Source organism: Malurus melanocephalus, unplaced genomic scaffold (assembly GCF_030028575.1).
Source record: "Malurus melanocephalus ecotype Western Australia unplaced genomic scaffold, MMel_1.1 scaffold_160, whole genome shotgun sequence".
NCBI lineage: Eukaryota > Metazoa > Chordata > Aves > Passeriformes > Maluridae > Malurus > Malurus melanocephalus.
The window spans coordinates 710,171-737,212 of NW_026623392.1; the positions used below are offsets into that span (position 1 = coordinate 710,171).

Here is a 27,042-nt window from a genome sequence, read left to right on the forward strand (position 1 = left end):
TCACCTGTACCCCGGCCGGCTGGGGGGGCCCAGCCCGGCCACTCCCCCGACGGGTTCGGCGCAGGCGCCCTAACAGCTACCGCAGGCAGGGGGCGGCAACATGGCGGCGTGAGCGGCGGCGGGTTCGGCTTCACAACAACAGCGGCAGCGGCATCGCTCGCGTCGCCGTCCGCCTCGCGCGCCGCTCGCCTCCGCCGGGCCACACCGCGCTCGGCTCCGCCCGCGTCTCCGGCCCCGCGGCGGGGAGGCGGCCCCGGTCGGGCAGCCCTTGGCTAACGGGGCATCGGCGCCCATAATAATCCCTCATTATAGTGGAGCGGGGGAGCGGCTCCTGGGACGGTGCCTGCGCCTCGGGCCAGCTGCCTGCGGCCCCGCCGGGTGTGACTGCGGTGGATGCGCGGCTCGGCCCGGCCGGGCGGGGAGGCGGCGGCGGCAGGTGCCGGTAACGGCGGGGGGTAAATGGCGAGCGAGAAACCGGTGTCGGGGCCGGACCCGCAGCCCACGGGACTCATCTCCGTCGGGGCCGGCGGTGGAGGCGGAGGCGGCGGCAGCGGCARCGGCAGCGGCAGCACTAGTGTCGCGGCGATGGGGGAGCTGAGGGCGTCGGGCTCCGGGTCCGTGGTGCTTCCTGCGGGGATGATTAACCCGTCGGTGCCGATCCGCAATATCCGGATGAAATTCGCCGTCCTCATCGGACTCATCCAGGTTGGGGAGGTCAGCAACCGGGATATCGTGGAGACGGTGCTGAACCTGGTAAGCGGCCGGGCACCCCGCCCCGGTGATGCCCCGGCGGGCACCGGCCCGCGCAGCCCATCTCCTCCTGGGGCTGCCCCTGCGCCTCTGTGCAACCCGACAGGGACCTGCATCCTCCCAGCCCCCGTGTCCCTCCTACACGTACTGCCCTTCTCCAACCATCCTTTCTTCCCAAACTCCTCATGTGCCTCTCCTCGTTAATCCCGTGACCTGCTCATCTCCTCGTCGTGCGTGTGACAGAAGCCCCCTCAGTGCTCCCTAAACTCCACTCAAGACCCTACCTARTAGAGACAGGCCTTCCCTTCCCAGTGCCTCGTCCCGACCGCCTCCTGTGCAATTTACAGTGTAAAATATAAGGAGATTAAGTAATTTGCAATTTGGTGTTATGGACGCTGCCCTTTAACCTAGTAGCTTCCTCTTGGGAAGAAGAGTGGCATGAATGTAGTATCTGTTTTTAACTGAAAAACGTTAAAAAAACCCAGCCCGAGCTGATGTCTTTTCTTGGTGGCTGAAACATGTGAAGGGTTTAACCCTATTAGATCAGAGCTAGTTGAGCATTTTATGTGGAGGAAGGGGGAGGAAGGAGATTTTTGCAAGGATTTAATATGCTTTAATATCTGTAATAAAGAGTTAGTTGTATTGCAGTGTTGTATTGGGTTGCCCATGTCTTTAATAACCTGCCACATTTTCCAAAACACATTCTTGTCTGCAAAGTAAGTGTTGTTGCTACTTTGATTCAAGGTTTATGCTTTGCAAAATGCTATTGTACGGAGGTAAATAGCTGAGAGAAGAAGATGCTAAAACGTAGCTTCTTAGTCAGCTGCTCACTTCATGGAGTGAAAGAGTTACTGCAGGACTGTATGACTTAATGTTTTTGCGCTACCTACACCAAAGCCTGAGGAACCTACAGAAGCTAAGCAAGTGCATCTAAAAATGAATCACTTTCAATTATGTGCAATTTGGTGCTGTTCCTGAATGCAAGATTTGCTGCAGCAAAGCTTTTGAAGCCGTTCAGTCAAATGAAAAACCCTTTTTTGCATATAGAATTTTTGCATATAGAATAGGATAGAAAAATCACTGCTCAAAACTAAATTGCAATTAATTGAAACTGCCTTTGTTTCAAATGAGTTTCATGCTTCTAACTCCAGTCATTTTATACAAAGTCATGTAAAGAATATATTTTGTTTCAAACACTTTTAAAAGATGTATTCTTCTGTTTGACAGTTATTTGAATTTGACCTAGCACAGACTGAATGGAAGAGCTGCAGCATGCAGGGATGGACGTAATTTGGTCAGATCATTTTAATATTTATGGCTTACCTAAACACACAGGGTTAAAATTCCGATACTTCCGTAAATATGTCAAAATAGTAATCTGGTATATTTCCCACTCCTCTCCACAAGCTGTTTGACAGCTTGAAATGTGACTTATAAATTTTATTCTTGTTCTTTGTACAAAAGTCATCAAGTACAAGTACATCATAACTTCATTGGTTTATTATCCATTTCTTTAAAAGTAGCTCTCAAAATAAGTGAATGACATGCAGTTATTTTATTAACTGGCTTTGTATAGATCACGACAGATAAAAGTATGTTTAATCCTTTTCTGGTTTTCTTTCTTCTTTCATTCTTACTGTTATTTAATCTCATTTTAATTCTGGCTGTTAGTGCACCAGCAACTGGATTAACGTTGGCTTGTTTTTGGTGGGGGGGTTAGAGTATGTTTTAGTATCAGTGTGGAGGACATCCATTGCTTGCCTRTAAGACAGACTTACTAATTAGTTCCTGTTGCTGAAAACAATTTTTATAGTTTAAAATAAACACAAGAGTGTTTAACAGTTCTCTCAGCATTGGGAGATGTATATGAATGTGAAACTACTTGTGAGTCTGCTGCAGCAGCAATGCATCCTGGATCCATCATTACTTAACAGATGGAGTCTAATATACAACAGTATTCCCAAAGCAGACAGAGGTTATATTGTGTCTATAATTTTTTTTTCTTCTCAGGGCAGTAAATGTTTCAATATTATGTTTTTATATTTTAAACTTAATTTACCCACATGTGAAGCAAACAGTGAATATGGGCAGATACAAAGTAGAACTGATGGCATGTCCCTAAACCTCTAAACATYATCTGATTCTGTATTAAGGATTTCAGTAGCAACTTGAAATGATGATCAGTTTTCTACTTTAGAAGCATTCTTTGGGGGGTGGCTGGGAGTTGAGAGAATTGCTTGGTTTGGTATTTGTGTTGTTYTATTCTTCTTCAGTCATTACCTGTACTCCTGAATGATTTTTGATGCAAGTGTGAGAATGAGTGAACAGTGCTAAAGAGCTGATCTTGTTTTGATATGTGAGTTGCTATGTTAAGTCTTGGAGAGAAATATAACCTATACTGTGTCATATTGGGTAGCTATAAGCCATTTGGTAATAGCTTTTTCTTAAAGAATTCRGCATAGCTGAGATGTTTTATTATCAGACAGAATCAGAAGTTAAAGATTAAGATACAGATTATTGCTGTCTTTTGTGTAAAGCTTGAGGAAGTATTCATTCTTCCTTCATTTGCAGGAGGCAGCAATAAATATTCAAGACAAAACTTTGGTTTGGTATGCCCTTGTTATGGAGGTCGTCACTCTTCTGTTCTGTTAAGTTGTACTTTTAGGGTTTCTCTAATGTCTTTAAATGTTTGTTTTGGTGGCCACACTCTGTGGTCTCTGTGCCTGCATTTTGGACTTACTCATGTAGTACCTTTTGACAGTGATGGATGTAGTGATTTATTCTATCTACAAGGTGAGGAAGTAGGTTTTTTTGCAGTGCTGAAAATCTTTTTCTGGTCTAATATCTTGTTGGATTTTCAGCTTTGCCAAATTTCAGCAGTGGACTTTCAGTTCAGACAGTATTTTGGTCTTGAGCATGCCTCCTTAGTTTATGGGATAGTTGCTTCTCTTGATACTTTTCTTAGTGTTTCCTCAGAACTTGCTGTGTTCAAAGTTTTGTTAAACTGGTGAAATTGTTTAATGGAGTATCATTTTGTAAAAGATCTAGTATTGCTTGTGTTATTTTTCGTTGTTTAACATTATAGTGAAAGAGCTAATGGACAGGGGGTTCAGCCCTTTATATGCCCATGCCTATGAAGGACTTAGTTATCCTTGGAAAGATCTGCTGGTGTTAGTRCTGTGAAGGTCAAAAGATCTTAAGAATTTGTGAGCTGAAGGCTTTTTTAGAGTTATTTTATAGAATACTGTATTATTTTTACATTTCTGGAAGTAGGAGGGAATGTCTCATTGTGTCACATGCATTCTTCTGTGATGGTRCTTATTTTGGTTTTGGTCCTTGGGTTTAATATGAATTCCCAGACTCAGCATGCTCTCCCTGAAATGTGTGTTGCAAAGCACCAAACTAGAAAGGACTTTCCTTAAAAACAGTGTAATCCTCTAATTGCTCTAAGGGATTTCTCTTTGGGGATATTTTGATGCCAGTTCTGTGCTTCTGTTGATGAGGAGGCCTTTCCCTATACCTTGATTGGACTTTTCTTCCATTGTTTTACTGACTTGCTTTCTCAATTCTCTCCTTTTCCAGTATTTCAGTGGTCTTGGGAATTTTTTCTTCTATGTATGTTTTGAACTGACTCTTGTTTGCTGTCTTTGATCAAACACGACTATATGAGTTGCGTTGTGTCTTAGCTTTTAGGAACCTCCCTGTGTTCCAGTTTGAATTTCCTAGCATTTTTGATTTTGGATTTTGTAGTGCACAATAAGCAAGGTGAACTGGAAGCTGAATGATACTAAAAAGTTGTGACTGATGCTGAAACATGCTGCTTATTTTGCCTGTGCATTTTGAACAGATGATGTGATGTAGATTTGAACAGATTTCAGTCTGATATAGGTGTCGTTGACCAGGGTTCTCCTTGTCTGGAAAGCTTTTATATATATTTTGTCAGGCTAGAGAGTGCTTATAAGAAGTAGGTCAAACACCAGGCTTAGTTCAAAAAGTCTTTTTCTGTTCTTGTTGACTGCAGCCCACACTTCTGCCTAGCTCTTCTCATTTTCTTGGCTGTTCCATCCTACTTCAGTGTTAGTCACCCATCGCAAGAGGTAAGCCATTTTTTAGTGCTCTGTCACGTTGTGTACTTGTAGGAGTGCCATTTGCAGCTTCAGAGCAAATGGGTTGAATTATGTGAGAGATCCTTCTCTCCTGACAGGCTTTGTGTAGTAGTGGTCATAAGGAAAAATGTAAAGGGAGGCCTGTGTAAGAAAGATTATGCCCCCCCCCCTTCCTTTGGTAGTACTTTTTTTCAGACGTTGGCTGGGAGTCTTAAGCTATAGTTGACTTTGGTGTTTGAGTTCTTTGAATCCATTTAGAGTTTTGGTTGCTGCACTTTCCCATGGCACATTTCTACTTTTATGTGGGGAGGAAGAAACACATTTGTTCATTGGATGCTCTTGTAGTCTGAGAAAGCGTGTGCCTCTTGAGCTGTAGCCTCCATCATATGACTTCCGTTTTCTTATGGAACTAGCTTTGAAAGCTTGAGAATCTTACTCCATTTTCTTGGTGAAAGCCTCATTTTGAATATAGTTATCTGCTGATAGATGGTACTAATAAAAAAAATGAAGTTTGGGAAGTTTTGAAGTTGGGATTTGTTTTGGGATTTTGTTTGTTTGCTTTGTGTGTGAGTTTTAGTAGAAGTGGCAGTCCTTGTCCAGGTTACTGTCTGTCCCACTGATCTCTTGGTATCCTGCACATCTGTGCAACTAGTCTATGTTTGGACATTACTGTACAAGCTACCAGAGCTGTATGAAAAGGGAGTATCTAATGTGAGAGTTTGTCCTAAATTCTGTTGGCAGCTACTTCAAAGTACTGTAGCTGCTGTCATTACTTAATGTTTCTGTGGAAAACTTAGTTTTGATTACAGAAAATCCTTGACTGTCTGAATGTTCACTTAATTATTTTAGTATAACTTCTGTTTTTTTTTTTCTTTTTAAATGTAATCTTTGACAATAGGTATTTATGGTTTAGAAGTTTTTTCAGTCCTTGTATCAATCATAAAGCACTAATGGTGTCTCAGCAGGTGGCTTGGAATATGCTGTGGTTCTGGTATGATGGGTTTATACATTTCTATAGGCAATAACTTAAAAAAATCTGTTATGTTGAGCATATAACTGAGTGTTCCTTAATGCTTAACTCTGAACAGCTATTTTCTTCTTAGGTTTACATCTTACTTGACTTCTCACTTGTCTTTACAGGATTCAGCTCATGGATTATAAGGGAGGTGAATAGCTAGAGGCTTTTTTATTTTTGTCACACTGAAATAATTAAGTTGTGAGACTGGTATTGAAAAAAACACCTGCAATCCTTGGCCTTTCCCCTTACTCCCTTCTGAGACCCTGCCTGTGTTTTATGYCTTTGCATCAAGCAAAGGGTTAGCACCCTTCTCTATCAAGATGCTATTTTTGTGAAATTGTGACCTGATTCCCCATTTAAGCCATGTGTTTTAAAAGACTAGCATTTAGCTGTGTACTTTCCCTGTGCTTTCAGATGAGCACTCAAAGGGGTACAACTTGGAGGCATGGCTCATAACATTGACAAGACTGAAGTTTAAGAGGCTGTAGTACAATTTTTCTTTCATGTCTTCACTCATACATCTCAAATATGTGAATCACTGCCTGTGCATCCTTAAGAAAACCRAACCAAAAAGTAGCATCCAAAACCTGCATAATCATCTCGGAGTTCCTACCAAGGTGATGGTTCCCCTTTTGCACTGTATTGAATTTAGTCAAAGTGGAATGAAATCTGTGATTGGGTTGGTACCAAAATTGAATCTTTTCTGATAAATATTGCACACAGTATTAACAGAATGTTAACCTAATAAGCTAAGCTATTTTAAATCAGCCTCTTAGTCTTACCTGTTCATTACTTGGTTCTGCACCTTTTCCATTTTGTATTTTAGCCTGTCTCAGTAAATCTATTTCAAATCAATTTGTGTTCCTTTTCCATTAATGTGCAGAGTTTTGTTGTACTTAACAGAACAGTATCCTTGCAGCTACCTCATTATATATTCAATGTGCCTGGTGGCCAGAGGGTTACTGTAGTAGTGTGTATTTATGCTGATGAAGTTCCATGTATTTTTTAATGAAATTTGATCATTAATTACCATTTGTTTTTATGGAAATGCCTCATAGTGGAGTTTTACTAATTCTTGCATAGATAGAACCTTTAAGCTTTCTTTTAAGTCTGAATCAAATTTAGAACTTGATTTTATTATCAGAGGCAGCAGATCTTTGGAAACATCGGTTTTGAATTTGATGTTCTATCTCCCACATCTGTCTTGCAAGAGTTTGGCATAGATGTACTATGATGATAYGGTATCCAATATATGATCGTCAGCATAAAGATAATGAACAATTAAAAAATATTTTATTTGTGCAGAGTCACATATTGCTTCCTTAATGATAGAAACTTCCACTTCAACTACAGGATTAAGATGGATTTCAGCTCTTTGAACTGTAATTTCATAACTTCAAACTTAAGAAGATTGTTAATGATATATATATCTAAGAGAAATATTAGCTATTATTTCCTGCGGAGAAGCACCTCAGCTTCTGATCAACCTATTGATTGTCCACTAAAATTGCATTCCAGTAATTTTTACAGTTTAGTGTTGTACTTTTGACATAGATGGCAAATAATAACCTTCAGTAAATAAGAAAGTTGAAGTAGTTTTGGTGTTACTGAGGTTTATACCAGCAATGTTAGTTCATTCATTTTAATACAAGCCTATAATGTGACTCCCCTGCTTTGTGTTAAAATTGGGTTTCATCACTGAAATTGTTCCCACATGACAATTCACTGAAAGCTTGTACAGATACAAGTACTGCTAATGCTGTTGAACAGCTTACAAATGCTTGGCATCCGTTTTTGGAAAATGATGTTTCTTTCACTGCCCTTTTGTTTACGGTTGAAAGCCTTTCTTAACTATGTGGAATAGGTATTAAGTTTTGAAATTAGCTGAAAGTGAGATAGAGTAAAATATTCACTTACAAGTCAAGTTATTTTTCATATCATGCTTTTTGTTACCTCATGGCTTTTGTAGGCTGGGACAGTGTAGTCAGAAGGATGGAAATAATCATTCTTTGAGTAGATGCTTCTAAACGAATGAGGCATTGTAATCAGTTTTATGTGATATCACTTCTTTTTTTGCTTTATAAGTCTTAATATTCTGTGATAAATACTAAATTATGTATTTTCCAGGTTTTGTTGAATTTTGATTGCCTGCTTTAAGACCCACTATAGCAAGTTTTTTTTTTTAAATTTTGTTTTGTAAAAAGAAAATAGTTTGAATATGTAAACTCAAATATAAATTTGAAAACCTGTCCTTTGATTGACAAAGGATCCCATACAAACCTGTTGCAACAGACTCCTACTACAGAGTTATAGAAAACAATAAATATGCTCTCAGAATAGTAGCCATGAAATACACTAGTTCAAGCCATGAAATATACTAGTTCAAGCTAGTAATGAGCCAACTGAAGCCAAGCCCTGTTTAGTATTGCTCATGCCTGAGCACTCAGAGTTTACCCTTAATCTTCAGCAATATTTAGTTTAGCTCACTGTGAAAAAAAGGACACCTTGATTTAATTGGCAGAAACCCCCCCCCTTTGTCTCTGTTAATGTTAAAAGCTTTAATTAAAAAAAAAAAAAAGGAAAAAAGATTACTTTGAATGCAGGGGAGCATTTCTGCCTAAATGTATGTTTTTATAACTAGCAGAATGGGAAAGCTATGTGYCCCTTCCAATAGGACACATCAGAATGGAGCTACAGAGTGATGTCAGCTGCGCTTGCATCTTCATAATGGGAGCAAATAACAACTAGTACATGTGAGAATTCAGGGAGAATGAACTTCCCAGTGGTCTGGAGAATGGACTTGGGATGCAGCATCCTTGCGAAAGGACATTAACTACATCTATTGAATTGCAGGAATTGGAATGTYGAGAGAATGGGTAAAGAACCTGAAAAGTTAAGAAAACCATTTTTATAGGAAAAAAACCAGCTTCATCCCTCTTTAGATCATAATTTTAATGTCAATAATGATACTTAATGGTGGACCTCTGAAAGTTGCATTTTTGGCTGTTAAGTCAGGGAATAAGGAAGGAGTTCAAGAACCTTACTAAGTTGTGTGTTATACTTTCAAGGCTGGTAGCTTTTGCTGTTTTCTTTTGAAACAGAGCTCCAGTAAAAGCTCAGCACCCCCTCTTTTCCATCTGTTGTTCCCGTGAAATAAATTATCTGGTTTTGTAAATGGCAAGGTGTATGCAGTATTTATGAGTCATATCTGTGACTGATGTATTCTTGGCTTTTAATATTCATCTACTAAATAGCTGAAACTTATAAAAACATTGGCGTAAGACTGCATTGGATTGAATAAGGTCCTCCAAGCAATATCCTTAGGAGACGGGAGTTACTTCATTTTTCTGTTTTCCCTCAAGAGACCTGTGTAGCCCTTGCCCCATGTTTTAGTCAATGGGGTTCTGAAAACTTTTGCTACTGCTTCTGTACTTCAGCTAGGGCATATATACCTTCAAAGTACCTGCAGAAGTCTGGTTTTTGTTTGTTTTGTTTTATGTAGCTTATTAGGTGATTTGAAAGACTTTCTTATCCACTCTAATTCTCATGGAAATGTTGCAGTGTCAGCCTCATCTTTTGATACCTTAGAGAGCACTGTTTGAATGTAAAAATAGACTTTCAAGGAGACCCTGTTTCAGTTGTGTCTACTATCCAAGRCTGAAGTGAATTGAATCCATCTGAAAAGACACTTTGTCATACTGTCCTGGACTCATACACATTASTGAGAAGAGTCTGGCTCCCTTGTGTCTACTGCCTGCCCACCCTACACCCCCAAAAAATACGCATTTATAAGATCTCTTCAAACCTTCTCTCCTTAAGGCTAACCAATTCCAGCTCTCTTCAGCCTTTCTTTRTATGTCAGATGTTCCAATCCCTTAATCATTTGCACATTTAGATCTTTATTCTCCTTGTGCAGATAGCAAAAAGTAGGAGGCTAAGTCTGGGAAGCCTTTTAATTACAACAATCCTCTTCCTCATCTCACAGTATGACCCGCACTRTCTACCACAAATAATCTAGTCAGTGTTGCAATGCCTAACTCAATAAAGGRCAATTTGCACCACATGCAGCCAAGAAGGAAAACTGACCTTGGTGAGCACAGCAACGAGCGCTTGGTTTTCAACTGTTGTGCCTGCGATAGTCTTGGATGAAAGACACAAACTCAAGACTGTCTGTCAGTTCTGCAAATCACAGTTATGGTTATAAGTAACTACATTTGATATTTTGCTGAGAAAATGTAAATTTGATGGTGTAATACTGAGTTAATGAAACTTTGTAGCTCTTTTCATATGCTATAAGATTAGCATGAAATTAAATTAGACTAGAAGAAATGTTAGCATGGTTTTCAGATATATAGAGGCTTGGTGTTAGAAGGAAAAATAAAAATGTAAAATTCAATTTAGAACCAAAACTGTTGAAATTCTGCATTGGGTTTATAAAAAATAATAGATTCATGGTTTTATATATAGTCTAATATTTGTAGATTAAATGTTCAATAGCACTTTATGTGCATGTAACTTTATGAAACTTAGAAACTAATATATGAAACAAAGATGGTTGTGTAAAAATTTTTATAGTTTGTGTTTCATGAACAGAATAGCATTTACTTAAAGTCACTTATAATGTACAGTAATAAATACATTGTAACTAGAACGGTGTGTAGGTTTAGTCACTGTGAGGTAGTCAATCTCACAGCTGATACAGTACAATAATTGACATTTTAAACACAGTGCCTCACTGGATAGGAGCTGATACAATCTTTAAAATGGATGATTCTTCAGTGAAGTTGATAATGACAGGTGTTTTCTAAAACCCAAAACCAGGTTATTCCCAGTGCTCATAGTTGTAAGATTTCCCTTATTAGTAGTATTGGTAGTACATAGGCCAGGTTTGATGGGGCTTTGAGCAACAGGTCTAGGGGAAAGTGTCTCTGCCCATGGTTGTGAAATTTGAATTAGATTATCTTCAAGGTCCCTTCCAAACCAAGCTGTTTGATGGTTCTGTGATGATTCTATAATGAGAGAAAATGAACTACAGTAAAATAGTTTAATTTGTTTCGGTATTTTTCCTTAATGAAATGTGATTCAATTCTATTCAAGGATAAATTTGGATCTACTTACTTTATTGCATGTCCTGTCTCAGTTTAAAAAGCAGTTTTCAAGTCTGTAGTCCGTTTCATCACTTGAAGTTTTAGTTTAAACTTTCACTTTTTCAGAAACCTGACAGCTCAAACTAATACAAATATATTTATAATGTATTAAGAGCCTTTAGTGTACTTGACACAATCAAGGAGGAAGGGGGGAAGCAGAAGTTTCAGCTGAGTGGGGCTTATAACTTTTAGGCTGTTAAAGCTGATATTTTCCAAGTATTATTTTTTAAAGTAGCAAAAATTTATCAAAATTACCAGAATTAAGTTAGTTGTTTAGATGTAGTTTAGCTGTTGAGAAGTGGTGCTGTTGAAAAGAAACTTTACATTAAAAAAAAACCCAAACATAACAGCATGAGTGGAAAATCCTGAGTACAACAGTTTATCTTCTTTCAGTGATGCAGTGTCTGCCTGGATTTAGAGACCTTGAAATGACTTGTTACATTATGTTTTATTAATTTTTGAGGTGTCTGAGGGAATTATCACCATTACTTAATACCAGAGTCTGAGCTGACATGTGGGTTTCAAAATGCTTTGCATTGAATTTTTTTAAGTAAGAAATTCTTCTGTTAAAACTAAATGCAGTTAAGAGGTTTCGTAGTGTAAMTAGAAAATACCTTTAGAAATACAGATTTAAGCTCTTGGATCGTTTGTCTCAGCTTTGGTTTGTGGTCCTAGCCTGTTCTCTGAAGTTAGAGTGGCTGCAAGTACTTGTAATGGAGCTTTTGTCGTGCAGGAGTTATGACATAGTTGGCTTTTCAACTTGCTTTAAGACCGTGGAGTTCTGTTTTAGCCAGAATTCACTTCACCCTGAAAATAAACCAACACATATAATGTATTTTCTTCTTGCCGAGATCAATCCTAAATGTGTATTGATATTATATAATATCATACCTGATATTATCCAGATGTGCAGAAAAAAAAGTAAATATATTGAAGTGTTGTTGCAATCTAAATCTTTGCTGGAAGTCAGAGAAATCTTCGGAGCACCATGTTTAAATTATTACTTCAAAATTTGTCTCTCATATGCTCTTTGTGGAGTTAYAGTACATTCTAGGCCTTCCTTAGTAAGAAGCAACCTTAACATCTTGGAGAATGAGCATTGGGTTGTTTTTGCTTAAGCAGTACATCTGAACTGGCCATGTATGTTTGTTGCATTAGTTTTTGAATAATTATGGGTTTAAAAATCCTCTTGTGTACATTCTGTAGAGCTTGAATGCTTGAGGAGATGATATACTTCATAGCACAAGCAGGACGTGGTACAGCTGCATCTGACAGCATAGCCAAAATGGATTTTGGTTTAAAATTCCTATAAGAAATCCTGACGATTGCCTGGGAGATAGATCACAAATCTACCTAAATGCAATCCTGACTTAAGGAAAACTCTTTGGCATTTCTGTTTGTTTAGAAAATGGAAATCCAACTAAATACTCTATACTTAGTATAGCAAAATGAGATCTTTAAAACACTATAAAGAAAAGCTACTCAAGAATTATTAAAAATTAATACAGCCAAGAGGGTTATTGAGAAAAGTTGCATTTAGCAGTAATTGTTAATACATTTTAGTACTGCTATGTGGTGAGTAGCTTCCAGCTTCATTCTGTGTTCTGTTTCACTTGTAACATTTTCCATGATTTTTCAGTGGTCTTTTTCTTCTGTATTTTTTAGCCAAGGATAACCTTCTAGGTCAATAGGTTTGTATTGTGACTGAAAACAAAGAGTTGCCTTAAGTAATTTATCAAAATAAGCTGTAGAAGAAAAATACTTTTAAGTAATTACACTGATCTTTAGGGAGTAGAATGTCATATAAAACTCTGTATTATGATGCTTTGTGGAAATAATGTCTGAGATAAATGCTTGGTTTTTGAAGGTGTGGGGTTGGGCAGATTGGAGTGGTATAATCCTGGTCTCAGAGGGTATACTGGGTTTATGTGTCCAGGCTTTGGTAATGGTGGGGGGGCTACAGGGGTGGTTTCTGTGAGAACCTGCCAGAAGCTTCTCCTATATCTGATAGAGCTGGTGCCGGCTGGCACCAAAACACACCAGCTGCTGGCCATCAGCAATGGTGGCAGTGTCTGTGGGAAACAGGTTTAAGAAGTTACTGCAGAGGAGTGATTGCAGCTGGAGAGAGGAGCAAGAATATATGAGGGGAAACAGCCCCCTATATGGTAAGGTCAGTGAACAGGGAGAGGGAGGAGGTGCTCTGCATGCTGGAGCAACGATTCCCCTGCAGCCCATGGTGTGGCAACTGTCCCTCTGAAGCCCATGGAGGTCCAGGAAGGAGCAGATATCCACCTTCAGCCTGTGGAGGACCAGGGAGCAAGGGGATGCCCAAAGGAGGCAGTGGCCCCCCATGGAGAGCCAGTGATGGAGCAGGTTTTCTGGCAGGCCTTGTGACCTTATGGAGGACCTGTGCTGRAGCAGCCTGTTCCTGAAGGGCTACACCCCACAGAAGGGACCCATGCTGGAGCAGTTTGTGAAAAAACTGTAGCCTATGGAAGGGACCCATGTTGGAGAAGATCATGGAGTAATGTTGCCCATGGGAGGGGCACTATGCTGGAGCAAGGGAGGAGAATGAGGACAAAGGAGTAATGGAGACAATGTGAAATTAACAACCCCCCCATTCCCTGTCTCTCTTCGTCATTTGGGGGAAGGAGGGAGAAAATTTGAGAGTGAAGTTGATCTTGGAAAGAAGGAAGAGGAATGGAGGGATGGTGTTTTAAGGTTTGATTTTATTTATAATTGTCTCACTCTTGATTTTTAATGAATCTGTTTACCCAAGTTGTGCCTGTTTTTCCCATGATAGTAACTGAGTGATCTCTTCTTGCTCTTATCTCTGAGTCTTTTGTTGTACTTTTCTGCCCATGTCCATCCAAGGAGGGCAGTGATAGAGTGGCTTGGGTGGGCACCAGGTGTAAAGAGATAGAGTAAATCTGCAGCTTAAATATTTTCATTTGTAGTTGTAAATGGATTAGAGTTCTRTGCAGGATTGGTTGATATACACTACTTTTAATCTCTCTCTATTTCAACAAACAGCTGCTTTTCAGCTTTTGAAATGTGGACTTTCTTAACTGCATTGATGTTTGCAGTGGTGAGGTATAATTAAAAAAAAAGGTGATTGATAGTTTTGAGTGTTGAGTTGTGCTTAGTGGCTGTCCTAGGTGCATTGCCATTTGTGATATCCCAATAGATTCTGACTAGTTATGAGAACTGGCTGTGGCATGCAGCTCTTCAGTAACTCCACTGCTACTGCTGGAAAGGCTTGTTTGACAGAGAGGAATCAGCTTGTTCTCTTACAAAGATTGCTGCTGTCCCTCTTCATACATGTGAAACTGTTCAAAGACTTCTTGGAGGAAAGTGATATCAGTAAACAGATTGTATTAAGTTTTTTGTGTCACTAATTCCACATTACTACTCCATGTGATGTGGATGGAAGTGCTTATGTTTGATGCTCTATAGCTTTTATGTACACATCTTAGGATTATTTTCTTCTAACTGGCACCCCTTGTATGACAAATCTGTTAGAAATGCAAGCCCATCTTTAATACAGAAGGGTCAGAGTTGGCGTCTTATAGGATTTGTATCCTGTAGCTGTATTGTGCTTTTAAAGCCCCTAGCTGAACAGAAAGACTGTATCTGTTCTCATTGTGACAAATTCATAGTGGGTGAGACTCTTCACCCTGACTTGTAATATAACAATTAAGTGTGTGTTAAAGAGGAAATTAAATGTTTTCTTTTTCAAGTCTTATCAGATAGCTACTGCTATTTAAAACTCTCTTGTATGGTAGAAAACTGTAATTTATTTGCTTTGGTGGTAAAATGGTAAGTTGCAATTTAAATTTAACAAACAAATGGACAGGAATTTTGTAAGTTTGTCACTTCTGGATTTATTCGAAGCGCATCCAACCAATTTTAAGTTAAGCATCACACTGTYATGGCACAGTTAGTGGGGTATTTTTGTTTCAAGGTGGAAGGCTGGAAGAGTTTTCTTTTTTCATGGAAGGAAAGATCAGGGTCATGTTTGAATGCCTTCCTTCTTATCACAGTCAAATAGTATTTTCTGTTTTGGTTCTTTGTCAGAGTCTAGTACATATGTATGTGTTCTACCCAGAAACATTTGATTGTCTTTATCTGTATTTGGTAGTTATACTATGGATGCTTACATAAGGTTTTCTTCGTGTAGGAGAGATTAACGTAGTTTAATTTTGTGCTTGTAAAATTACAGAACTATTCCTTTTTTCTTGTATAGACAGAACCAGTTAAGACTTTCATAGATGTCTGGCACGTTTAATTGCAGACTACCACTGAACTGCACATGCATTGTTTAGTTGGATCATATTTTCTATTTTAAAAATTCATGACAAAAATGAAAGAAAATTGAATGCCTAGTAAGCATCAGTAAATTATAAATGTAAATGTAAGCATTTGGAGGCAGTTCTATGTACTTCTTCTTACCCAGTTTGGAATCACTAGATTCGGAAGACTTAAGGGATGAACTATGAACGTTTGTTAAAATGATTAAAAAATAGCCTTGAATCAATTACAGAATGTYAATTCATGACTCACAGAACAATTTCAAGGCCTCTTATTATTTTGGTAGTCAAAACTGAGGAAGATGTAGGCTCTGGGGGAGAGCATGATGGAACACATGCAGATCTAAAAATCTAATAGCTTCCACATAATGTGGTTTTGTTTTGKTTTTTTGTTCAGATACTTTAAAAGATTTGGCTTTACTTTCAAAAATGTTAAGAGGGTTGCTTGTTTTTTAAAAATGTGGCATTATTGGGGCTTTTGTTCTCAACAAGTGGGTTTTGGTTGGCTGTGTTGGGGACACATGACTTACAGATGAAGAAAATTTTCTCCTTTGAGAGTAAAGGGCTATACAAAACTGTTTAGAATAAAAAAAAAAAAAAAACTAACTGAAGAAGCTACTTATCTGTTCTAGATAAGATAAAACTGCATTAAAAAAGGGACATATCTGTTTAGTGTAGCAGTGTTGTTCTAGACATTTACTGGCCAATGATTTCTTTATCATTATTCACCTAGTTGTACTTCATTTTCTTCAGAATGGAATTTGAAATAATTCACTTTTTAAGTACTTTCCCATCTTTGCTGTGTTAAATAAGATAGCATTTTTAAATCTCCTTTTGATCTTCAATACTAATATTGAGTATAATCCTTGTCACAAATATTTCAAAACAGCGGTTTATGGCTTTGCTTTCAAATTAAATAATAATTGAATTGTCATGGAAAACAAGTATTGAAGATGCATTTCAATTGCTCTTTGTGGAGTATGGGGTAGAGATTATTAGCAAAGGAAGGAGAAACTAAGGATGTGATGCAAGCTTTCAATCTGTTTTTTTTTACTTTGTAGGCCCATTTCGTTTGAGTTTCCATAATTTCACTGTTACAGTTTATCAATACTTTTTTTTTCAGAATTCTAATTTTACATCATTCTTCAAAGTCAGTATCATTGCTTATTGAATGAAAGTAAGGCTACCATAGTCTTTTATCCTGAGTAAACATTACATTTTTCTGTACTTAAGTTTTCATGAGCATCAAAGTTTTATCAGTTCTAAAAGGATTTTGAGATAATTGTTTGGTTGGATTTTTTTTTCTTAACAGATATGTTTCTAACTAATTCTACATCCCTTAAAATTAAACCCATACTTTTCAAATAATCTTCGTGATATTAGAAATATTAAGTATTTCTTCTGGCTGGAGTATTTCAGCAAAATATTCTTTCATAAAAATCTTTGATGTGCTTACATTAATTTTACTAAAATACTTTTTGTACAGAACAATGAAAAATCAGTTTCAGAACTGTGGGGTGATTTGTTTCTTTGTTTTTTTTTGTTTTAATTTCCTTAAAATACATATTCTTATGAAAGTAATAATGACAAACTAAAAAAAACCCAAAACACAAACCCAAACATGTAATGAAACAATCTCACTTGACTGGAAATCAAGTAATTATTTTATGAATTTCTTTTAAAACCATTTTTTTTCAACTGAAGTTTAAAGCCAGTTATTTGTACAATGGGTTACTAAAGGGGTATCAGGAAGTCTCAACTCTGGTTATGGTCTGTGAAAGTTTTCTTTCCATATTGCTTTGTGATAGGCCTTTGAAGGAGGAAGAGGATTTGGGGGTGTGGGTGGACAGGAAGGTTGATGTGACCCAGCAATGTGCTCTTGCAGTCCAGAACAACCTTATCCTGGGCTGCATTGCAAGGAGTGTGGCCAGCAGGTCGAGGGAGCTGATTCTCCCCCTCTATTTCCGAGAGACCCCTCATGCAGTACTGGGGCCTGCAGCATAAGGAAGATGGCAGCATGTTGGAACAAGACCACAGGGGGGACATGAAGATGATGAAGAGGCTGGAGCACCTCTCCTGTGAGGACAGGCTGAGAGAACTGGGATTGCACAGCCTGGAGAAGGCTCCAGGCAGATCTTACTGCAGCCTTCCTGAAACTAAAGGGGGCTTACAAGAGACCTGGAGAAAATTTTAATACAAGGTCATTTAGTGGCAGGACAAGGGGCAAAAATCTTTACTGTAATGCTAATGAGGCACTTAAACAGGTTCCCCAGAGAAGCTGTGGATACCACATCACTGGAAGCATTCCAGCCCAGGGTGGGAGGGCCTTTGAGCAGCCTGGTCTAATGGAAAATGTCCCTGCTTATGGCACACAGGGGTTGAACTTGATTATCTTGTGGTATCTTCCAATCCAAACCATTCCATGTTTATATGAGCACTCTCTGGCAGATGAGAAATGGGTATTTAATTGCTTAGAGGATATAAATAGAAGCTGTAGTCTTTCCCTCATGTCCTTCTTGAGGATCAGTTTCTCTGGGATTAGTTTTTCATTGAGGGCTCAAGTGGAGCATGCTGTCAATTCAAGGTTCTTAGTCAGTGAACTGTGTTGTATTTTTCCTAATTCCTTGGTGACTGAGATTTAAATGTAGTTGAAGTGAGTAGAGTGGAGGAATGCTTTTGGTCCTGTTTGGGACTGCATGGAGAAGTGTGTTATTGTTGCTTCAGTCAGTTAAGCTTATTAGCTAGGATTTGCAAATCTGTTGTGCTTCTAAAATACCTGTTCAGTCAGAAGATGAAAGATGTGTCTCACAGCTGAACCTCATATTTCTTGTGAGCTAGGTATCTTTCTTTCCTAAACTTGCCTAAAACCTGGTAAGGGCTGCATGGGTTCCAGATTCAAGCAAGAGTTGTGCTCGTGGATGATGGTTGTCATCAGATTGAAATGCTTCTCAGGCTGTAAATTGCATTAAGGTTGGCCATGTTGAAGCTTTCCAATATGAGCTCTTCCTTGATCTGCTGTGTTCTCTYTTTCTTCACACTCCTTCCACTCCCTCCACCCCTTGCTAGGGATAGTAAGTTGCTTAGATTTCAAGTAGGTTGTACCTCCATGGCATCTGGACTTCATTGTCAGTAGATTGTTGGCAATCCATTTGTTTCACCTTTTCAGAGAGCTAGTGTCTCCCCTGGAACAATTCCTAGCTTTGGTGGCAGGTTACTGTTATGGTGGCTTTTTCTCCAGTAAGAATGGAAGATCAGATCACTCATCCACAATGAAGGTCGTGATTGAATTTCTCCCCAGATGAGCTTAATTTATTTCTGTTTTGTTCACTGCCTGTCAGAGGCATTCGTCTGTATTCTGGTTCCAAGGAAATCACCGTCTTGCTGCGACAAACCAAGGTGCTGAAGTTACCATGTGTTCATAAAGATGCAACTGTATTTGTCTAGAAGATACCAAAATTGTGTTCTCTGGTGTCAAGACTTTATGCAAAGCCATAAAAATGAATTCCRTTCAAAGTTGTAAAATTTTCCTTACTGGACATCGAAAGGTTGCTACCTGGAGGTTTTTTCTCATTTCTATCAAGTTGTGTGTAGTCAAAAAATATCCAAAACCAATGCTCTTCTGGCAGAGCATTTACTTTCAGCATGCATTCTGAAAGATGCTTCCAGTGAAATTGTGAGACACTGCACAAGGATTGCTATTTCACTTGGAACAAACTCTTGTTTGTGCCTTACTGATTTAAAAATAAATAAGACATAGAAAAAATTGTTCTTTTGTATATCTTAGTACAGGGGTGTCAGGTTGAGAAATTCAGATTTCCTTCTGTGAAACCTCTAGCATGACAAGATCCAAGATATTCTTCTGAATTAATTTTAGTTGTTTGTTTTTGTTTTTTTTTTAAATTCTACTGAATTAACTTAGTCTTATACAGATGTACTATTGGTAACTTCAGTGATGTGATAGCTTCAGTGGAAGAGTGCTGGCTATGTCAAGATCCTAGAAGTCTTTGTTGATAGTTAGCTAGACTTTGCTTCTTTGGAACAGACTTGTCTTTTTTTTCATATAGCCTCTGTCAGAAAGACAAGAGATGAGTAGTGGTAGCAGGGACTCAGAAGAGCACCACAAGTGTCCACATGACATGCATTTTAGGGGAAGTTACTTCAGATTAATTTTAGCCTGGTCCTGTTTGTTAGCAACTAAAGTATACTTTCTTGTTGAAGATCTGGAGTTCCTCGGGTTGATTTTTGTGACTACTCCTAGAGCATATGTTTCATTTTAGTGATCTGAAATATAATTTGTGCACTCCAGGTTCACACTGTGATATGAAAATGAAGGCAGCTTAATAAAGCAAAGGCTGCATGTGGAAGCAAAGGAAAATTCATTCTCTGCTTCCTATCGGCAGGCAATATTCTGCCACTTGCCAGGAAGCAGCACACGTAGCAGTGTCTCTGGAAGGCCAACAACATCATCATAACATAGGCCCTCCCCTTCTCCTTTCTCTTAGCTTTTATTGCTGAGCTGTTGCCATATGGTATGGAATATCCCTTTCCCAACACAAAAACAGTTTGTGTTGGCTGTCCTGACTGTGCGCCCTCCCAAGGTCTTGCCTAACCCCAGCCCACTGGCTGTTGGAATGGTAAGGGGGGAGAATGTTGGAGAGACAGCCTTGATGCTTTGCTAGCACTGCTCAGCAGTAGCCAAAACTGGCATATTGTCAGCACCTTTGTAGCCACAATGTCAGAGTGCAGCATTGCGAGGGGTGCTGTGGGGAAAATTAACTTCTTCTCAGCCAGACCCAACACATAATTTTATATAATAGAATGGTTAATATTGGAAGAAATCAGTGGAGGTCATCTYGTGCTGCCCCAGAGCTCTGGCAGGATCTCCATGAGCGTGTTAGTTGGGGTGATGTCCTGATGGCTTTTGAATATCTTCAGGGAAGGAGACTCSACAACCTCTCTGTACAGCTTGTWGCAGTTCTCTGCCATCCATACAGTGAAGAAGTTCTTCCTCATGTTCAGGTAGAATTCCTTATGTTTCAGTTTTTGTTTGTTGCCTCTCATCACACTCATGTACCTTCATCTGCAGTCTTCTCAGAAGTGCTGACTGAGACACCTGTCTGACGTAAAGTTCTGTTTGTGTGTGAGTATGCTTTGCTATGCATTTAAACCCATGCATTGGAGTCTGCTACAAGAAAACAAATGGTAGGAAATTGGTGCTGCCTTTACCAAATAAAATTTGCATGTGCTTTGGGAAACTAAGTAGCCCAGGTCTATCAGTACAAGTGTTAATTCCTCAACAGAGTGCCTCTTTTCAAGAGCTATTGATTTTTGACTGGACCTATCATTATTTTATGGGTCTCTCCCTTTCTTTTCCTCAGATGCCTTCTTTAAGCCAAAGAGTCCCGATTTACTTAGTTCTTGTAATAGACTACTCCCTGTTTAAACAGAAAAACAATAGAAGTCGGAATTGAAAAATGTTTTACAYCCAGCATTTGAGTTCTTAGCTGGAGTGAAAAGTGTTTCCTAGAATTCTACCTTTCAGTCTTAATTACTGTTTGGGTTTTGTGATTCTTATTCATGAGCTTTCTGGAAGAGACTGAAGTCATAATCCCTTAGTTTTAAATCCCCTAGTTTTGAAAGCATACTGTTTGGTCCTGTGTGTTGTTCTTCCTCCCCACTTCCTGCTTAAGTGTGTGATACATGGAACAAATCCTTATCTGTTTGGTTTAATTTCTCCTTGTGCCTTATTGGGCCTTGAAGCCCTGCTGACACTGGTTAGATCTTTTTGTCACAAATGATTGCAATAATGGTGTGGGGATGCAAGAGAGAGTATTTTACCAGAACTAAATTTTATGACCTTTTTTTTTTCAGTGGAAGGAGAATGCTGTGGAAATTTGCAAAGGTCATTACTAAAATTAAATTGGAAGGTTTGCACAAGCCTGATGTGGATTCCATTGGTTGCTTACAGGTAGCTGAGATTGTTGCTACAGTATATCACCAGAATTTAGTGGTGTCACTACATCAATTCCATTGGCTGGATTTAGCTATCTGTAACTTCGTTACCATGACATTGTTTATCAGATTACAGTGAACTTCAGTAGTTTATCAGAAGTTTTCATCTAAGTGGATTTTTTTTCCTGATGTTTGTATAGTGATCATTACTAGAAAATTTCTTTCTTGACCTTATACAGGGCATAAGTATCTATGTATTAGTACTTCAAAATAGGCTTATTTTTTTATTCTAAAATGTTAAAATACTTTAAATATCAGATTGCATATTTTTTTTCTGTGATTCTGTTGTAAAGACACTTGGGAGCACAGACGTGCTAGCATGTTGATTCTGCTTTTTTTAAGCAACATCTCAAGATGCTGCTATTTTTTCATATTCCCTTGATTCCTGGCAGGAGAACTCAAAAGGAGATTGGTTTTTGTAAAATCTTTAGTATTTCTCATAGCAGCTCCTTAATTTGCTGATCATCCCCCCCCCCCAAGTAATTTACTCTGATAAAGGAGAGATACAGCTTTTTGCCTAGATATGTCAAATTGTCAGGTTTTAATGGTTCAATCTTGAGTGTGGGCAAAATGTGGCCATTTTTCAGTGCCTTTATTTTGCATGAAGATCTGGTCAGATAATTGTATGACTCTTCACTWCTTTAGTTTCTCCTTATCTGAGGCACTTTTTTCACTCTTGTTGGTTTAATTGTTTCTAATAGCCTAACCTGGTTTTATAAATCACTTGCAAAATTTACWGTATTTTTTCACCCTTTTAGACTAATCTTCATACTAAGCACTGTGTTAACATAGATATTAACCAACTAATACTCAGGATGATGTCACCAAGTAAAATGTATTTAGATTACTCTTACCATGTGACAGAATGGGGAAATACAATGTTTTTCTATAATTCAGCAGTTTACCATCCTGTAAAAGAGAAGATGGTATCTCTTGTCCTGTGACYGAAGTGCTCTGCTGAAGGGCTGTGGAATGGGTATTAAAAATACTGTGGAATAGCTCATTTTTTTCATGGAGTTGAGTCATACACTATTACCAGATTATGAGATTGTGTAGTGTGAAGCRTATCAAGCACGACATCCGGGATTCTCTGACAGGTATTTTGCTGAGACTCTGATACCTTGCAAATATGTCATCAGGGGGGTATAAAATGAAGTTGGAGAGTTAGTGATGATTACGGTATGTAATAGGTACCACGTCTGAGGCTGTCATCTCTGTAGATGTACTTTACAGCCTTTCAAAGATGGGAGGAGATGCAGAAGGACTCTTACTTAGATGGAAAAATGCCTGAGTTGGAATCTTTCTTTCAGTTGACCTTAGAAAAGCTTTTTTTTCTATTTCCCTTGTCGCAAGAGATTAGTCATTTATTTAGGAGCCAAATTAGATCTCTCAAATATGGTGATGCACATATTTTCCTAATCAACTAGGGATTAATTTATAGTTAATTTCAGATCCATTGTTGTATAGTCAATGTCGCCTCTATTCTCGTGAAAATTCGTTGTACTGACATACTCAAATCAAATCTGGGATTTGAACTTGTTGTTATTTTATTCTTAGAGCTTTGTGACAGTTTTGTTTTTTTTAACCCAGACTTTTCTGTTATAGTCTGGTTTTGATTGGCTATGTAAATTATACTGGTTTTGCTGAGCAATTTGGTTATACTTGATATAAAACATATCCTTAACTTTCTAATAGAAAAGCTATGAATGTATATGATTTCAGACTGTTTAGAATAAAATCAGTGAAATGTCAAGTTCATAATTTTGCCTCTTTAGGCATTGTGCATCTGTCTGCTAGGTATTCTTGTTATAGGACCATTACCTAGTTAAAATCAGTGGGTTTATTCTTGGTTTATTTTCTTACCTAGATGCAGAAGTTTTTGAATGGGTGGGTTTTTCTTGTTTGTCTGGTTGGTTGTTTTTTTTTTAGCTTTGCTTAAATAATAAAGCTTTTATTGCAAAATAATTCTGTTTCAGCAAAAAGCAATCTTGTCCTCTTATTTTCATAATGTTTCAAGCCCAGAATTACTCACAGTGATATTCTTCCTTACAGACTGAAGACTGTATCAACTGGAAGTCAGTTTCATTTATTACATTATCCTTAGAAGTCATAACACTTTTAAAAAGATATAAGTAATAATCTGTTCTTGTATCTTTTAAAAAACTGCCATTTGCTATGTGTGAATCTGAGTAATGGCTTTTGAGGATGAGTAATGGATTTGTACAGTAAGTGTTTTCAAAGCTGTAACTTGTAAAGCTTTATAAAATAACTTTTGGGTACTAAAAGCCAAAATGAAGCAGGATATGCAATATATTGTTATGGCAGTTTTATGGAAAAAAAAAACCCACTGTTTTTAAGCAACAACAAAAAGTTTTAAATCCTTGTCTTTAATTGTTTGTCTGTTTTGCACTGAATACGTAGCCTGAGGCTTGTATTTTGTTCTCTGCTTCAGTGATGTTATAATTGAGCATGTCTGAGGAGACTGATGGAGATTTTAATTAGGAATGACTCCTAAAAGAAAGTGTTGAACACTGGAGGGCAACATTACTGTTTGCTGGAAGCAGTCAACCTCTGCATGTAGAAGAAACTTCTCACACTCAGTGCTCTATGCTGGACACCTTTTCTATTTCCTGCCATGTTTAAGAGTTTTTCACATGTAGGTTAGATTTAATGTGACTGTTAGAGCTGATTGCTAATGTGGCCTTTGCTTTGCTGTTTCCTGCAGTGCAGTGATTTAATGAGACTGAATACTCAATTTTAGTCAAACTTTAAAATTACATCCAGAAGTGTAAACTTTTGTCATTTATGACTGCTCGATAATCAAAAAGTTATTTTCTATTCCATATAAGCTATGCGGTTTTATAATTGATTCAATGAGTATTTTCAAAATGCAAATAAAAAGTATAAATTCCTTTACTAGACAGCTGGGATGTGTGTCAAGGTGAATTTGGATGACAATTGGCTTTCGTTCAAATACATGAAATGTAATTTTAGCAAGTTTAAAAAAAGAATATTGCTTGTTTTATGAAATTTTTAAAATCTCTAAGAGTCATATGCTCAATAGTTCAGTATTTTTCAACATATTTATTGGAAATTTGAAAAATTAATGAAAACAGTGTTTCAAAACAACTTACACATACCCATGGTGTCAATTAGATACCCAGGTGCCTCTGAAACACTGGTTCCACATCTCAAAGATTTATTTTTTAAGATTTTTATAATTGTACATCACTTATTATCTTACGAACTGGTTTTTGTAGCACAGGTTTTGTGTTATTTGCAACTAGTTCAGATAAAATATTCTGCTTTCCATTAAATAGGGTAAGCCATTATCTCTTTKTCTCCTTTAAGGACATGCTGTTTAGCACTTCTGTCTCTGCTTGCTTTGATATGACATTTCACTCCTAAATTATAAATCCTGATGCAAAATTTTTTTTTGCAAAGATGCTGCCAAATAACGTTTTCTTACATCTCTTTAAGGTTAGGTGTTTCTTCATGGACCTCCTTCGGCATAGTCAAAATTATCTTTTGCAGGTAGAGAATTGTTTCTTTACCTGAAGCCATGTAGGATGTCTTCTTGTTTATGTGTAGATTTGGTCTAAAAGAAAGTTTACATATGCCACATTTTTACAGCATATCAATATATGTGTAGTTACTAAAATCAGTTGGGGGTTTGCATTCTATTTTTTTTTTACAACTGTGTATGAGTTGCAGTTGTGGAATTGCTTTGCAAAATTTAGGTGGCTGGTCATCATCTGCAGCTTGTTGCTGAAAGAGCTTTTGTCTGACCTAAAGCTTCAGTCTCTGTGATTAAAGGAGAATGCCCTGGGTAATTAAGTTCTAAGATGGATTCATTTTCTGAGACAAAACTCTACTGGCATTTTAAGGTGTGTTGTTAGATGCTGGCCAAGGAAAGTGCTTTGTGATACCAGTAGGGTGAGATTCGCCTTGGCCAAATTGAAGGATTGTCAGAAATAATGGGACAAATTCCTCTGTTACGATAAATATTTAAAAGACCATGATGTTCCTATCTCTTCATAAATGTATTCTAATAGCATTGATGTTAAAGGTTTGGGATAAAGATTTGCGTGAAGTATGAATGAGCAACTGATGGGTGAGAAAATTTAGCTATTTTGGTAAAAAAGAGTAGAAGACAGGAAAAAGAGCAAAGAGAAATAAGGTGACATTTGAGTGACAGTGCAAAGGAAGGATTTGGAATATGGGAGATTTAAGAGGTGTCGTTTCTTCAAAAAGAAAGATTAATGTGCTTGGAAACATGGAAGATATGCATGAAATTACATAAACCACGAGAACAACAAAGAATAAAAATAAGAATAGTCGTAAAATTTGAGGAATGGGAGGAGGAAAGAGGAGAAATGCTGGTCAATAAGGAAGGGGCTGTTAAACGCTAAGCTTTGATTTTGACTGAAAAAAAATATTATCATTAACAATTTAGTTGGTCTGAGAATATGGTCTTGAAACTCTATTTTAATATCCTTGATTTACAGTTTCATTTTATGCATGCAATTCTAATAATAACAGAGGAATCTGGGTAAAGTGTGATCAGTTGAGAAAATTATTCCAGGCTACTTGCGTTTCCTTTCCTTAGATCAGTGAACCACTTGAACTGGAATCATGTTGTGAGTTCTTCCATAGCTATCCAGTCTTCATCGGGAGCCAAGGAAGTTCTTGGTTTTTCTACACTGCTAATCAGGTTCTACTCTATGTACTCCCCTCCACTCTGTCAAATGCTCTGGGCACTTCTGGAGCCGCCTTTCCTTTCTTCCAGAAACCTTTCATAGGGTTCCCGCTGCAGCCTATCTGAGAACGTTTGCCTGATTGGGCACTCATCAAGATCCACTGCCATAGTATCATGCTAAAAAATGAAATTTCCAAATCCAGGAAATAGAGCATTTAAACAGGAGATATCTTGTCATATTTGGACGCTAGTATGTCTTAATCTTCTACTTGGTATTTGCATCTTGAAAATAACATCATGTGAAGTTTAATACTTTTGAAAGCGATATAGGTGCAAGTTATTTAACATCTTGGAACTAAATACATTATTCTGCAACATACAGATAGCAGTTTTATATGTGGATCTTTGCATAACTAAGTATTTTAAAATTCCTTTAATTGTTGTGTAGCCCATGTAATTTATGGTGTCTAGATTTCATAGGACAAAATAAATCATGGAGAGGTCCTCAGAAAATTAGACTGGTATATATGTTTCACTGTGCATCGCCATTTGGAAGTATGATTTTAATGCGTTTGGAAATTCCACAATTTGCCTTAACATTCAGTTTCTCTGAAGCTTGTACTGTTAATTATGTAAAAAATGTATCTATACACATAATTACACATCTAAAAACTGGTTGAAGGGAAATACATTTTTTTGTGGTTTGAATAATTTGCATAGATTTGAAAAACAATTTGTCTACTTTTAATGGTTATCTTCATATTTTTTTTAATAAGCTTTCCTGATTTAGCACCTGCCAACAATGGCTTTTTTAGAGATTAGCTGGAGTTTATCCCTGCATGTCCCACAAGAATAAAATAGGTTTAGGAATGTTTGTTTTATGGAAGTCATTTAAATGACACACACTTCATTTATCTAGTGTAATTTTACACCTTCAAAAACCTCAGTCCCATAATTAAAAGACTGATAAATTTGTAAAGGTCACAAGCTTTTATTTAAT

The 27,042-nt window shown here is 37.8% G+C and overlaps 1 protein-coding gene across 1 annotated transcript in view; it reads left to right on the forward strand.

The window, feature by feature from the left end:
- Nucleotides 1-381: 381 nt before the first annotated feature.
- The window catches only part of LOC130576884 (neurobeachin), a 205,026-nt gene continuing 178,365 nt past the window's right edge, over nt 382-27,042 (forward strand). Inside the window, exon 1 of the mRNA XM_057371857.1 lies at nt 382-753. Within this exon, the coding sequence (XP_057227840.1) occupies nt 460-753 (294 nt within the window). The 5' untranslated portion in view covers nt 382-459. The remainder of the gene's footprint in view (nt 754-27,042) is intronic.